Source organism: Brienomyrus brachyistius, chromosome 22, assembly GCF_023856365.1.
Source record: "Brienomyrus brachyistius isolate T26 chromosome 22, BBRACH_0.4, whole genome shotgun sequence".
Taxonomy (NCBI): domain Eukaryota; kingdom Metazoa; phylum Chordata; class Actinopteri; order Osteoglossiformes; family Mormyridae; genus Brienomyrus; species Brienomyrus brachyistius.
This window is the reverse complement of record NC_064554.1, coordinates 13711347-13726935: the sequence shown is the minus strand read 5'-3', so window position 1 is coordinate 13726935 and position 15589 is coordinate 13711347. Positions and strand designations below refer to the sequence as shown.

The 15589-nt window shown below is 43.1% G+C and overlaps 1 protein-coding gene and 1 non-coding gene across 2 annotated transcripts; one reads left to right on the top strand and one right to left on the bottom strand.

The window, feature by feature from the left end:
* Positions 1-5560: 5560 nt before the first annotated feature.
* LOC125718517 (extracellular serine/threonine protein kinase FAM20C-like) lies at positions 5561-15589 on the bottom strand. The gene is made up of 10 exons (XM_048992421.1): positions 14399-15589; positions 13935-14113; positions 12841-12919; positions 11565-11657; positions 10567-10682; positions 8912-9092; positions 8236-8342; positions 7790-7871; positions 6985-7044; positions 5561-6660 (listed from the first exon to the last, which is right to left on the bottom strand). Exons 1-10 carry the CDS (start codon positions 14899-14901, stop codon positions 6414-6416), a joined length of 1647 nt encoding a protein of 548 aa, XP_048848378.1. The 5' UTR covers positions 14902-15589; the 3' UTR covers positions 5561-6413.
* trnas-aga (transfer RNA serine (anticodon AGA)) lies at positions 9579-9660 on the top strand. The gene has a single exon. It is a non-coding gene; the product is annotated as a tRNA-Ser (tRNA).

The window sequence follows — 15589 nt, the reverse complement described above, 5'->3', positions numbered from 1 at the left end:
GAGTAACCGGAAGTGTCACGTGACGACCCCCGAAAGCAGCGCGAGGGTTCCACGCAGGAGTAAGTGCGTGCGGTGTATAAGCGCAGAACGCCAATGGAGTGACTGCCGTCATTCTATTCGTTATGAAATAAGGTACCACTTTTTTTTTTGCTTTCATAAAATAAAAAAATACAGTTTCAGAGACTTGTGTCTGTCTGAGCTTCAATATGCTGTATTTGATTGGCTAAATTCAAGAAGTGCTGACTAATATAAAATCTATATGGGACCACCGTTAATTCGATAAACTGATTATTGAACAATAAGTAGCACTGCATTTCTTATTATATGAACACACTGTAAAATGCACAATGTAATTGCATTTATTTATGCATCGGTTCTTAAATTGTAAGATTGATTTGTTGCATTTTAGTATGATAGACTAATATGATTAATATTTGACTATATTTTTTGTAGATGGCAAAATTTAGATGGATTCTTACAAACTGTCCAACAATTTTCTGGTAATAAATAACAAACATCAAGATGATTAGTGTTAATAAATTCTTTTCAGCTGGGTGTATATTAAGGTGCATTCAAGACGTCTACAACAAGACCTCTGCAGAAATTAAGAATCTGCATGCTTTCATTTCGAGAATCGATTCAAACGTTTTTACGGACATTTTATCGAAACGGTTATATTATTATAGCCAGAGGCGCACTGACAAAGTTGTCGACGGGGGCGAGGGGGTCTTTGTCCACCTTGGGGCCACGTTTAAGTGGAGGCCCTTGAGTTTGAGCCATCCCACTCTCAGCAAGTTTTATCGTCATTGTTAGGTTGGGATACCAACCTTGGATCGAATCGAAACCAAATCTGAAAGAAAATCACCCAATTAAAGCTGCAAAAAAGAAGCGTTTTACTAAGGTAGCTTTTTCAAGTAACATAGGAAGACAGCCGATGAAGCATCTACAATATAAACAATTATTAGCATTAAAATCCAAGGTTGATTATGATGAATGATTCACAATCACTGTGTGAGATTTGTATGAGCCAATGTCACTGACTAAATAAGTATTATTAGATTCCTATTCGGAATCGTATACTTATTAATAACAACGGTCAAACTAAAATAGCAAGGAGATTGAAGAAAACGATAAAATTACAACTGAAGTGAGGTTTCAAATATGATTAAAAAAAAGATTATAACATTTAAAACTGGCTTTTGTGGCCCCTTTTATACCTCTGGGACCATGGACAGCTGCAGTTGTACCCACCGCTGATACCCTTGACATTTGGATTTGTTATTATTTGACTAATATTAGCTGCTGTTGTTTTTGCTATTTCTGTAACTTAAACGTCAAGTAAGGCTGCAGGATTTCGAGTAAAATATGATGCGATTTTTTTCTTTAATGATCCGTCAGCATATTGCTCCCTTTGTTAATATTTTGCATTACATGTTGCCTTTACGAAGATGGAACAAACAATATGAGGCTGTATATATCACACGATACATTGGTTAATATACCGATATTGCCAGCTGATATTTAAACTTAAATACTCAAAGTTAGCAGCACCAGAACTACTGGACGTGACTACTGAAATAATGGACATTATTGCACTGGAAGATCGGCCATTTTCCGCAGTGGAAGACTAGAGATTTCTTCGGCTTGTTCAGCACTTATGAGGTGTCATGGTACTTGTGTCAGAAAATCATCAGGAAAACTAATGGAAAGACTTGGACTCGAGTTGACCTTAAGAGCAAAAGATCGGAGACTTGAATCGGACTTACGATGTTTAGACTCGAGACTTGACTCAGATTCACCAAGCAGTGACTTGTTCCCTGCTGAGTAACCTGAGATTATACCCATGCAGTGTCAACGGCCTACCAGCTTATCAACGCTGGTCACAGATTTTAATAAACTATTTATGTATTTACACATAAGTTATAAGTTATAAAGACACTTTATTATATGAATCTCAAATAACCACAACCCTGTATAGTGTAAGGTGAAGGAATGGAATGTAATGGTAATGAGAAAGAGTAATTCAAGATTTAAACAATTTATTGTTATAAGTCAATGAAATTCTTATTGTGACACCGAAGCCACATAATCACATAGTAGATAGCATATAAAATATACATACCTACCATAGACAAGAAAGATATTAAAATGAAGAAAATAAATAAAAGTAGTTACTAATGTAAGGTATATAAAATGCAACATATATATGAAGTTGCTGGTCCCTGTGATTTTCTGGCCTAACCAGCTCACCCGCTGTAGTGATCATTTGTCCTGTCCAGTGCAGCTGCCAAATCACACAGCCATACGGTAGGCTAACGCACAGGCGCGTGCAGGCTGGAGGTCCTGAGCGACTGCCGTACGGTAGGCTAACGCACGGGCGCGTGCAGGCTGGAGGTCCTGAGCGGCTGCCATACGGCAGGCTAACGCACGGGCGCGTGCAGGCTAGAGGTCTTGAGCGGCTGCCGTACGGCAGGCTAACGCACGGGCGCGTGCAGGCTGGAGGTCCTGAGCGACTGCCGTACGGTAGGCTAACGCACGGGCGCGTGCAGGCTGGAGGTCCTGAGCGGCTGCCGTACGGCAGGCTAACGCACGGGCGCGTGCAGGCTGGAGGTCCTGAGCGGCTGCCGTACGGCAGGCTAACGCACGGGCGCGTGCAGGCTGGAGGTCCTGAGCGGCTGCCGTACGGCAGGCTAACGCACGGGCGCGTGCAGGCTGGAGGTCCTGAGCGGCTGCCGTACGGCAGGCTAACGCACGGGCGCGTGCAGGCTGGAGGTCCTGAGCGGCTGCCGTACGGCAGGCTAACGCACTGGCGCGTGCAGGCTGCCCGTTCTGACCAAACTATTTCATGTGAACTTGTGTGTGAGGCTCTGCACAGCCCTGGTAATGCATAGGTCACCCTCCTTTTCTACTGGCAAACCATGACATAGCGGCTGCAGGCCTCAAACACATGCTACAAATATTAGCCGCAGCTCCAAGAGTTAGCATGTATATTCACACATTTGGTGTATATTTGAATAATACATCAGACAATCAGTTAGAACAAGGTTCACTTATGACTAAGTTTGCATTTTACATTAAAATATATTTGGAATGTTGAAGATGACCCTCAAACAAAAACCGCTTTGTCAGAACATCCAAATTGCACAATATAAAGTTCCTATTGATTCTTTTTGATAAATATGAGGCTCCTTGGACGATTGTGAAAGATAAAAACATTAAGTGACATAGGTAATACTGTACATTCTCCGAAAAAAGGGTAAACATTTGTACCTTTGCTTGTCACTGGGGCTGTACCCTTCAGGGTCTGCCAATTGTGCCATTAGCTGTAGGCAATTGTAACTGGACTCTTTTCTACCATTGATGATACATTAATGCTGTTTGTACCATTGAGACGTTCCTCAGAGTCTATTTCTGTGCTTTAATAATAATAATTACAATGGAGACTATGAGCTTACAGCCGTCAAGCTAAATAAGTATGAACTTTACTTCAAGGAAACTACACACGTTTGTAATTTGATTAAACCTGAGCACTTGGCTCTTTTGCCCGAATGACTGAAACTGCCTAATTTATGAGAACTTTACTGAGGGGACCCCCCTCCCCCGATCAGTAAAATTCACCGAGAAGATTCCCCCCCACACCACCACGATCGAGCACTGCCCCCCGAAAATCCCTGCACGGCACTGCTATGCACTGCATGAACATGTTGCCGTCTGCAACTTCTGATATATACGTGATATGTATTAGTTTAAAAAAATAAATGTATGCTTATACATATTATAAAATAGTATTTTAACGGCAAAACATGACATTTGTCATTTATGCAAAGATATGCGTCATGCATATCGGCTACATGACATGGTTTGAACCGGCATTCCTCCGGCAGCGTCCCGCTTCCTCCGCTAACGTGCGTTTACGGCGATAGGTGCCACGAGGTAAGAGATGATGGAGGATGGACTTTAAAGTGGCTTTATTGCGACACCAGGAGGATCTAAATGAAATTGCACTAAAAGTCTTCAACACTTGGAGATTTTCATTACGATAAAATGTTTTGAATTTAAGTAAAAGAGGTGCTGACATTTTGAAAATACTTTTCTGTTGGAGGCCATGCAGTTAGTCTGATGTTATAATCCACTATCAACCCGTCCTTGTAACGTAGTCGAATAAGGTCTTGCTGTGTTTGTCACTACAAGATCTGAATCAACCGTGTTAAACTATTAAAGCATTAAAGTTAAGTAATTTAAGGACTCTAGACCATCTGTCAAACCTGCACCCTTACAAATTATACAAAGTTAAGGCCCATCTCATGTATTTGCACAAATTTTCATTAAATGACATTTACTTGTCTGCAGGGGTGCAGAGAACTTTACTGAGGGCCCAATTAACCCAGATCAATCGGATTATGTTCCAAATTTTTTGGGGCCACAGTCACTCAGGGGCCCTTGAAATTGTCCTAACACGCCCCCCCCCCCCGCCCACCCTTATGCCACACCTGCTCGTCTGTACTGACACTGGCAAAGACCTTCCCAGGAACTGAACATATCCATTGTATTTTTTTTGTATTTGCCTTGCTTTTAGATCATTTTCCCTTTTAGTTATTTTTTCTAATTAATTTTAATTCGCTTTTTGTACTTGGCTTTCAAGGCTGCCGCATATGCGATTCAGACCCACGGCTGACTCACATCCCATATCGACGGAGCCAACCAAGTCATTACTTAAGAGTTCAATCGCAGGCATCCCGCCTCCCCCAGAATTTCCATGCTCCTTAACACCCGTGAATGATGCGCAGTGTCCTGGAAATCTGTCATTCCAATCAGGGCTGTCAGTTAGGGTTCAACATTGGTAATGACTAAATAAGATTCAACCCCCCCCCCCCCAAATCACATACAGTTCACACGCAGTAGAAGTAAAGACAGTAATTTTTACCACCAGCACTCCTCCTGCTCGGTAAATGTTACTGCGCCCTTAACATCCACGCCAGTCAGTCTGTATCTTATTTTTAATACCGTCATACCATTCAGACATTATACTGCGGTATACCATATTTTGTGTGTATATATATATATATATATATATATATATATATATATATATATAAACATATAAATGTATATTTTGTATTCATATTCATTCATGTTCAAATTGATTCTTATATTTTGTATTTGTATATTTTGTACACCACTATTGCTTGTGAAGCTTGCACACAAGAATTTCACTCACATGTACTGTACCAGTGTACCAGTAATGTGATGTGACAATAAAAGTGATTGATTGATCGAATTTTAATGGTATTTTGAAAAGCAACGTTATTGCAATGTACCCCGATAAAATTAAGTGACTCGGCACGCTAATTTTCTGTGCCCACGATCGCAAGATTGCCAGTTCGAGGCTCGGCAGAACAGCCACATGTCCGTGGGCCCTTGAGCAAGGCCCTTAACCCGCAGCTCCAGGGGCCCCCACTTCGGCTAACCCTGCGCTGTGACCCCCAAGCTATGGACAGCAAGATGGGGCAGGCAAAGAGAAGAATTCCAGTGTACTTTGCAAATGGCAAATAAACAATTTATCAGAATGTCATAGAAACAGTATTTCTGTACATAAACATTTGGTGCATACAGATATGGTTCATGTTAACTTTACTGCCTATGAAATTTAGAGACATATAATTTAGATCAGTTTTGTATATGTCCACTACAACTTTCTCAGCTAACATTTGGCAAATGGATTTACACTGACCCTAACCCCACTGAAAGTCACCGAGATGTGCAGAAGAAGATTTTACAGAGTGGTTCCACTCACTTATCATCAGTAGAAAATCTCGACAAGGAATGAATGCAAATCAGGGTGAAAAAAGATTTGAGATGTTGCATAAGCAGACAGAAACAATGCATGGACAAATATGTACCATTATCAAAGATAAAGGCGGCACAGCAAAATATTAAAGTGTGTCACTTTTTTCTTTGGTCAGGCAGTGTACAAATATAACAAAAGTTCTTAAAGTAAACCATCACTCCATTTAAAGCTTTAACTCCATTTAAAGCTTTAACCGAATAAATTCATACAAATAAAACTAGCAAAATACACAAAGGAATGATTAAAATGTGCTAGAATACACTTATTCTAACTAGACACGCCACCTGTTTTATGTATATCCATAAGAGCCGTACAATAAGTAGGACACATTGGTGGGGGTCGCGTAGGGACATGGATAATCCTCTCCCCACCAGACAAAGCAAATTTTGTTGTTTGGCTGAGGCTGGTGTCCCATATTTTATCAGATTGAAAGTGGTAACCTTTGGAGTAAAAATATCTAGATATGCATAAAGAAAACTTGGAACTCACTGAATTCCAAGGGGATGTAAATAAAAATGTGCACATGTGCTGTGGAGGGATGAGCCACCAGGTGGCGCTACCGGCCTCAGCTGTTTCGGCGAGCGCGCCTCTCCCCCATGTCATCCTCCACCACGAGGGTGTAGCCCATCTTCCCGACACAGTCCTCCAGCACCCGCAGCACGTGCTGGAGCCTGCGGTCCAAGGCCTCCAGGTGCGGCTGGATGAGCACGGGCGCCAGGCGGTCCTTCCGCAGGGACTCCGTCATCACGACGCTCAGCTGGTGCTCCTCCTTGGCCAGCAGCTGAAGGCGCAGGAAGGTGGAGCGCCTCACCCTGGCCGGAGGTGAGCATACATGAAGGCACACTCACAGGTAGCCAGAAGTGGAAAGAACAAACTCAAACCAAGATTTAGTTTCAACCAACCAGTTAAGTATAAAGAGTCACAATCACAGAGTCCTCAGCTGGTTGGTTGAAACTAAATCTTGGTCTGAGTTTGTTCTTTCTGACCTTCAACTTCCCACCTCTGGAAGTAGCTTATTTATTCAAAACAGTCAATTTATAAAACACTGAAAACTACAAAGTATTTTTTTAATACTTTTAAAAAACTGTAGGTAAAATACTGAACATTCTTCCTCATATAGGAGGCTTTCGACTTACCTGCAGCACTGACTTAAAGGTGCCAGAATCGAGACTTCGTCGTGGGAATGCCTTCCAAATCTGGAATGGAAAAAGATCGGCCTTAAATTACAACGATATGGGCCTGGTACCTCCTGGTGCCTCCTGGGGGGAGATTTTAATATAAATATACATAATGCAGGAACTCTAAAACATGCGCATATTAAATTTAATGATCAGTATTGGGTGAACTGGATGAGATTTGTGTCCTGTGCCATCAAGGACAGGCTCCACCATCCCCCCCCACCCCCATGGCGCCATAATGAAAAAGCCGGGGGTCTCCAACTCCGGTCCTGGAGAGATACTGTCCAGTAGGTTTTCTATCTTACTTGGCTTCTGATGAGCCACTCCTGTTCTCTGGTAAATACCAGGATCATCAGAAGTGGGGTAGGATAGAAAACCTGCTGGATAGTAGCTCTCCAGGACCGGAGTTGAAGACCCCTGGAATAAGCAGTAGGAATATGGATGGATACTGGATTAAGCACAGATTTCAGTCTTACGTCAGAGCCATCTGGAAAGCGCGCTGCCTTTAACTGGATGAATACAATGAGACCAATTTTAAAATACATACAATTAACACAATAATTATTAATAATTACAATAAATAATACAAGCTGCCGGTGTGTTGGCGACTGCCCAAGGTTGGTTCCCGCCTGTGCCCATTGTCCCCCCCCCCCCCCCCGATTATGTGGTTTCAACAAAAGGATGGAATACAAGCTGCATTGTAAAATACGGCTGAAATAAAATGGCATCATTCCGATGCAGCACGTATATTTTCCTCACTAACCCTCTTCCGTTATCCAGATGGAGGATAAAAGTGTCATTCCCAAATTTCTCCAAGGTTTCATAGTGATGACGGTCCATGTTACCTTTGGAAACACAGCAAATGTCACTCAAATATAGTTTTACTGTATAACCCAGTGCATAGGGTTAGGGGGTCCAAAGGCAGGGGATCTGGGGTAGGTGAAAATCCACAAGACATTTTATATGTTATAGGCAGAGGTGCATAGTTCAGTCCAGAAGGCAATAATCCAGACCAAGATTTTGTTTCAACCAACCAGTTGAGTGCAGCTGTGACTGTGTCTCTTTATACTCAACTGGTCGGTTGAAACAAAATCTTGGTCTGAATCTTACTTTTCTGAACCTGAAATTTCCACCTCTGGTTATAAGTAGCGAAGAGCTGATTCATCACTGCACATTTTCAGGTTCCGGAACGTCAGCCATGGGTCTCACCCATCAGGAAGTCAAAAATGGTCATGTCCATAACATCTAGGAGGCGCGGACCATCGTAAGGGGGCATCCGTTTCACCTTGTCACAGTAATTCGGATTGATCTCCCACCTGTGGACATATAAATACATATAATAATACTACTAGACACTCAAAGAAGTCATAGGCAATGAAGTTATTGTTCTCTAAATATAAAACATAATATAAAACTATATATACCCAAATATATGTAAATATGTAACATCTCAGGTCATATTTGCCATTTATTTTCAGCCAAAATAACTCGAGTGCTTATGTAATGATTTTACATAATATAGGACATTACTACCCCATGACCCTTTGAATGGTCATTGACCAAAGCAAACAACCACCCAGATGAGTGGTTGGTAGAAGGATGGAAAGGCAACCAGTTAACAGACCTCACAGGCAATTGCAGTGTATATGCACTAGGGGGCACTACAAGAAAGGCTATACACATATACTGTTCGTTCTTTCCAAAAGTACTGGGTTAAAATTAGACTCCAAAAAGACAGAAGTAAAATTCTGCTATATTGTCTTCATTGTGGGCCATGCATGTCAGATGGAAAAAGACTGAGTTGTAATTTACATGAAATACAACAAGCCAAGCCTTAACTGGTTAATTTCATTTTCCAATGCACCCTGGCAAGACGAAGCCTCACTCTGCTTTCTTGCGCTTATGGTAGGAGCGGCGCCACGGGCTCCTCCAGGTCCTGCGCTTGGCCAGGACCAGGTCCGGCAGGAAGGCCGACAGCGATCCCTCCATGTGGTCCGGCGTCCCGCACAGAGCGTGCTCCATGGAGCAGTAGTAGGTGCATTCTCCATAGAAACAGGTGTTGTTGGCTGTGATGCAGGGGCATACAGTGAGCCAGGACGAAGCGGGCATCAGTGTTTAGGCAGGATGGTACTTACAGTAATTAATAACTAAATACCTAATGGAAGCCTTTGCTTTGGTCTGGCATCACATCCAGGATGTACACTAGCCTTCTGCCCTATGCTGCCTGGGATAGGTTCCAGCCCCCCCCCCCCCCCCCCCCCCACCCTCTGCACGGTGGGTGATAAATTAGCACAGTGGCTCCCCATGAAAATATTCAAACTTGAAAATATTCAGTTTCTTAGGCCAGTTTTTCCTAGGTCTTTGGGGACCCCCCCTCCAGTCCACATTTTTGCTCTTTCCCACCTCCCTTACCAGGTATTTGGAGTTCTCCATTGGATGGGAGCTGGGGGGAAGCAAAAATGTGCACTGGAGGGGTCCCCGAGGACCGGTTTGGGAAACACTGTGTTAGGTTTATAAACGGCCAGAATCTATGCGAGACCCACACGTAACTTGTAGTCGTGGCCGAGTGGTTAAGGCGATGGACTAGAAATCCGTTGGGGTCTCCCTGCGCCGGTTCAAATCCTGTCGACTACGGGGATTATTTTGAGGGCAGTATTTGACTTAGCAGGTTAGGACACTCGGAAGGTCATTGTTTCCAATCCCAGGGTCAGTAGACTGATTTCATTGTTGGGCCCTCGAACGAAACCCTCCAGAGGATACCTGACACGGCTTCATCAAAAATGGAGGTCGCTTGGGAGAAAGGCATCTGCCTGATACATAAAATATAACAATCAATTCCAGTGTAATATGCCCCCCTTCCAGCAATGGCTGAGCTTTGATGGATTATCTGAGTGCATAAGTGACTCCAGGCTGTAACAGAACATGTATACCTTACTCATAAGAAGTTACGAAAAAAAGATCTAGATGGAGAAGATCATTAAAAGGTCAATCACCAAGGGTACACGTCCCAGAAAATAGTTTAAAACAAACACGGCCATACACAGGGTGGGCCAAAAGTATGTATATAGTTTTTATTTTACAAAGTTATTTTTAAAAGTAGGTATACAGTTTTCTTTGCAGTATGATAAATGGGTCTCAGGTGTTTGAAATGTCCTCCATCAATGCTGGTATTCCAACAGCCTGTCCCTGGCACTGAGACACACTTCAGCTACCTTGACGACACCTTTCCACAGCATTGTCTGGCCACCACGTTCACCCCACCTGACACCCATGGAATTTTATTTTATTTTATTTTTTTTTGGGGGGGGGGGGGGGGTGGGTAGGAAAGGAGAAGGTTTTTAAGAGGAAGCCCCACACAGTGGATGAAATGAAGGTGTTCATCTCACAAGCATTTGTGGACTCTGATGCTAACCGGGATTTGTATGCTAAACTGTGTCACAGTGTGTTCTGTGCGTCTAAGACACTAAACACGACCCAATCAGCGCTGAAAAATAAAAGCCACATACAGTATAAGTTCTTAAAAGCCCTTGTTGTTCGTACCTGGTGATATGAAGAAGGTCCTCCAGAGTTTCTTGTCACGGGTAACATCTCGGATTTCCTTTGTGATATTGACAAGCCGTCCAGCCGCAGGAGGGACTCTGCGGAAGCCCAAGATCCTGAGAAACAAAGAATACCAGTAAGAAAATCGTACTATTGATAAGACCCCCTACCATCTCCTTAAGACTGTCCTTCTTGGGGTCAGACTGTCCCCAAGGTCGCACCGTATGAGCTGAAGGTGTTCAGAAGGCAGCTGGTGTTTGCATACAGACATGGACGATAAGTTCTTATGGTCATGCTTAGCGACCTGGGACCACTAGTGTCTTCATCATCAAGAAATTCAAAATCTCAGTCTGGTCCTTGGCGATGTATATACGTTTATTTTATTTTTTTTATATAGCGCCTTTCACAACAAAGCTGTCCCAAAGCACTTTACAGGGTTGTGTTGTGAAACATAAAACATAATTAGAGAGAGAGAGAGACAGAACAGGGAAAAAGGAAGGAAAGAAATTAAATAAATAAAGCCAGATCACAACGATGGAGCGTAAGCAAAAACTCCCAAGTAGGAAGAAAAAAAAACCTCTGTGTTTATTTTCTTATTATAACTGTTATGTACATTTATTTTTTCACAAAAAAACAATATTATATCGACCTGGCATTCACCCCAGTATTAGCGATAAATTATGCATAATATATTGTGTATTATGTAGGTATTATGAATTATGTACATAAAAGATACGAGTGTGATTCAAGACTGGCAAGTGTTAGTTCAAAAATGGCTAAAATAAATCATGTGTTTAACTCACACTGAACATATGCATTGTAATGTTATAGTATACATGATTTCTAATCATGCGGGAAAAATCTGTTAAAAGGGTTACTAAGAATCCGTGCTGGTCAGTATTCATGCATGCAGTTCTGCTTGCTAGGTTTGCCACGGGAGAAATAAGGATCTGTAAGTGTGCTCAGTGCAGGAATGCGTGGGGTGGTACAGAACTGACCTATCCAGGTGAAAGGCTGCAATCTCAGCGTTGTGCCTCTCAAAGTCTGAGAAGTAGAAGACGTCCGATGGCGTCTCCTGGTCTCTGGCTTGCCTACAAGGTGAGAGACGAACCCAGCATTAGAGTCACAGTCCTGCATGGTGGCCAGAGGGATTCTGAGCCATTTCTCTTGCAGAACAGCGACCAGGTCACTATGCGATGCTGGTGGGGGAAAACGTTTCCTGACTCGCTCCTCAAAAACACCCCAAAGTGGCTCAATCTGGTGACTGTGCGGGTCATGGCAGATCTTCAGCTTCACTGTCCTGTTCATCAAACCACTCTGTCCGCAGTCTTGCTGCATGTATCGGTGCATTAACATCCTGATACGCGGCACCACCTTCAGGGTACAATGTTTGAACCACTGGATGCACATGGTTCTCCAGAATGGTTCTTTAGTCCTTGGCAGTGGCACCTCCTTCAAGAACAAGTAGTGCACCTAGGGAATGTCATGACATTGCAACCCAAACCATCACTGTGCCGCAGTCTAGGTACGCAGCAGTCTGGGTGGTAAGCCTCTTTGGGGCGTCTCCACACTGTAACTGTCCTGGATGTGAGATAGACAGTGAACATAGACTCATCAGAGAACAGTATATGTTTCACTTTGTCTACAGCCCAAGATTTCCGCTGCTGGTACCATTCAAACTTTCATTTGGCATTGGCATTAGTGACCAAAGGTTTGGCTATAGCAGTCCAACAATGAATATTGACCCTGTGGAGTTCCTGATGAAGAGGTTTGGTGGAAACTGGAGAGTCGAGGTCTGCATTTAATTCTGCAGTAAGTTGAGCAGCTGTGGTTTTACGATTTTTGGGTACAATCTGGGTTTGTGCCCGGACATCCCTGTCAGACGGCTTCCTCTTGCATCCACAGTTACTCCTGTTGGATGTGGTCCGTCCTTCGTGGTGGTATGCCGACATTACCATGGTTACCGTGGATCTCAATACACCACAAAGACTTGTTGTCCTGGTCACAGATGCACCAACAGTCTGTCCTCTTTTGAACTCTGATATGTCTCCCACTATGTTGTGTGGATTGCGGTGTTTGATGTACACCTGTGATTTCAACCTTCACACTCTGCTCTTACTGGTCAAACGTGCAATCAGGCCGCACACACACAGGCATGGAACCTCAAACACTACACTGGCCAGCCCTCTATGTCTTTATAGTTATATACAGTGATAGTTATAACACTCATTCACACACGTGATTCATTACAGTCCATACAGCAGTAGAACTTACTTCATAGGTTTGAAAAGTGCTTGTCCATAGTTCTGGAATCTCATGATCAGCTTAAGCTGCGTCCCACCCGGCTTAATTGCTGTGAGACAGAAACAAAGGTATTACATGAAGGTCCTTCCACAGTGAAGCACCTGCTGTTATTTATGCAAGGACACACACAGACAAAAATTCACGTGTGCAAATACTAGAGAAAATACCAGCTGAATTTCTGCTGTGGCATGCAGAACACCCACAAACACATGTATGCCAAATTTTCAGGGCAAATTGATATTCAGTATCCGCGTCCAAGAACATTCCTGTAAGAATGTGTCCGAGTTCAGCTGGGAAGAAAACACCGCAGGACCATCCACTGTCTTCCTCTCAGGGGTTATATGAGGAAACACAAGCCGGCCATTTAAGGGGGGGTGTCATCACCCACTGTCACAAACCTGTGCAACTAGATGCGCTGTGGAACAACAGACTTTAAAGAGTCACTAATCTATTATGAAAAGCCTGCAGGGAGGATTATTTCTGTAGGTCATTATGACGACAGCCTCTGCTATTTTTTCTTTATTTTTTTGTTTCTCGCTAATATTATGCTTTATGTTGTGTTTTCCAGATCGTTCTCATTCCAGTCATTCTCAGCCTCACTTCTGGCCGGCAGATTTCCCAGATGTCTTTAACATGACAGCACACCGAGTGGTATGAGGCTAAGATATTTTAATTAGTGTGATTATATCTGTAGGGGGCGTCACCAAACAGGGTAAATAAATACCTGCACAGACCATCAACTGACTCCGATGAAACCCAAACACTCATATGAGCACGATGGATAATCCCTTGTGCCAGTCTCCTCCTGCTCTTTTTCTCTTCACACATGCACCCTCATCCACATTCTCATCCACATTCTCATCCACATTCTCATCCACGCACCTGCTGCTCCACCAAGGCCGTAGGAGAGAGTTTGATACTGGTGGGGATACAGCTTTATTGTCTACCAGCAAAGGTTCTATTTATTAGTGGAGGGGAACGAATGAACCAAAATGAAATATTGGTGGGGGGGGGGGGACACGTCCCCCCAGGTTCCTATGCCCCAATCTGCCGCCCATACTCACCCACATTGCCAATCCTCTGCATCACCAGGTCTCCAAGCAGGTCGTCGACAGCAGAGCTGCGCCTGTCATACAGTTCATAACGGTTGATGCCAAGGTGGAATCGGACCCAGCTTGGATACGAGTTGATGGTAGACATTCCCACAGGAAAGAGGTCTTCCTCTTCATCACCCTCGCGGGCCCTGAAAGGACAGTGTTTCCCGTTTGCCCGCTCGCTACAACTCACACATGCACCAAGCAGCCTTACAGCGCAAACCACCGACAAATCCCTAGTGAAGAACAAAGTCGTGAATACAATTCAATCAATATATTTAATACAGAATCCGTAAATAAAATGCGTTACTATTGCTGTTGAATCAAATACATGACTTTATTTGTCGATTAACTATTCAAAATCGCATCTTGTCAATAACCGCAATGCACATGACTAAGTTCTTCACCTCTTGCATTTTTAATGTCGCGCTTACCATTTCTGATTCCCGTGAGCGTGTGAGTAAAATGTCGTAGCACTGTTGACGCTAAACAAGGTGTCTTCTTCTGCCAGAATCGGCAGCATTTTCTTATACAAAGGATGGTCAAAAAGAGCCGCTAGGCGCCGGAAACCGTCAACAGGCACGTGCTTACTGGTGCCTTTAATGGGAGACTTGTGCTCGCCTTCATGCGCGTACTGCTCCGGTTGCCCGACTATGTTTTTCACGGAAAGTGATGTGCAATTTGAGCTGGGATTGTTACTGAGATGAATGAAATTCGTGTCCGTGCGGCCCGACTCTACGGCCGACCTGCCTCGCGATTCTGCCCGGCTCGGAGTGTCTTCCATGGGTTTGTGGGAGCATGAGCAGCCGGTGTCGCCCGAAGTCAGTCCAGCTGTCTGCTTCTCCAGTGTAAATAACAAGTTCATTACAATGTGCATAGTGCACACAATTAAGAAAAACACGAGAATGAAAAGTCGGATTTTACGGAGAGATACCATTTCGGTACAAACATATACATATAGGCTTTGTATTAGATTAAATCTATGAAACGAAGAATATGATTTCTGCAACTGGATGACCTAAAATCTATCTTTATTCCAGACGCAGTCTTTAGATTTGTGTCCCAAATACTGAAGTCTTTCTACATTGGCAATTCTTGTTTTGTAAATCACTCTTTTATTACATACATTTGAAATATAGCCTACAACTTTATAGTAGACGGACACAGTGTTACGTCGCCTGTAAACAGTGACCCCTCTTCAGAACGACTATGCGTAACCTAATTCCGTCAAGAAACCATATATGACAGCAAAAAGATTAGTCTATTGTTTACCAATATATGAATACAAGTAAACATCACCTTACTTTTCCATGGTAAATTAGCAGACAAACTTTTTGAGTAATATATATCTGTAAAATATGGTGATAAATACGTGTATACCAATACAATAAGATAACGAAAGCAAGCAAAAACGAAAAAAAAACTGGTGTCTAAACAGCCTGAAACAACTGTTCAATATTCCGCCATAAAATGCATTTGTGTATTTGCTGTTTCTATTAACCGCTGCTATAAAAAGAATAAACACGGTGACCGGAGCTATCGATTCTTCTTCTTCTCCCTTTTGCGCATCTGTATTCCTTATGATACAAATCAAGCTGTTGCGATTGCAGCCTCGCTCGGCGTCA

Excerpts from the sequence above, each read along its gene's own strand:
- LOC125718517 (XM_048992421.1), bottom strand. The coding sequence starts at position 14,901 with ATGGTATCTCTCCGTAAAATCCGACTTTTCATTCTCGTGTTTTTCTTA. Across the intron at positions 7,045-7,789 it reads CATCTGGATAACGGAAGAGG|ATTTGGAAGGCATTCCCACG; the intron begins GTTAGTGAGGAA and ends TTTCCATTCCAG. Across the intron at positions 6,661-6,984 it reads CCTTTAAGTCAGTGCTGCAG|GGTGAGGCGCTCCACCTTCC; the intron begins GTAAGTCGAAAG and ends ACCTCCGGCCAG.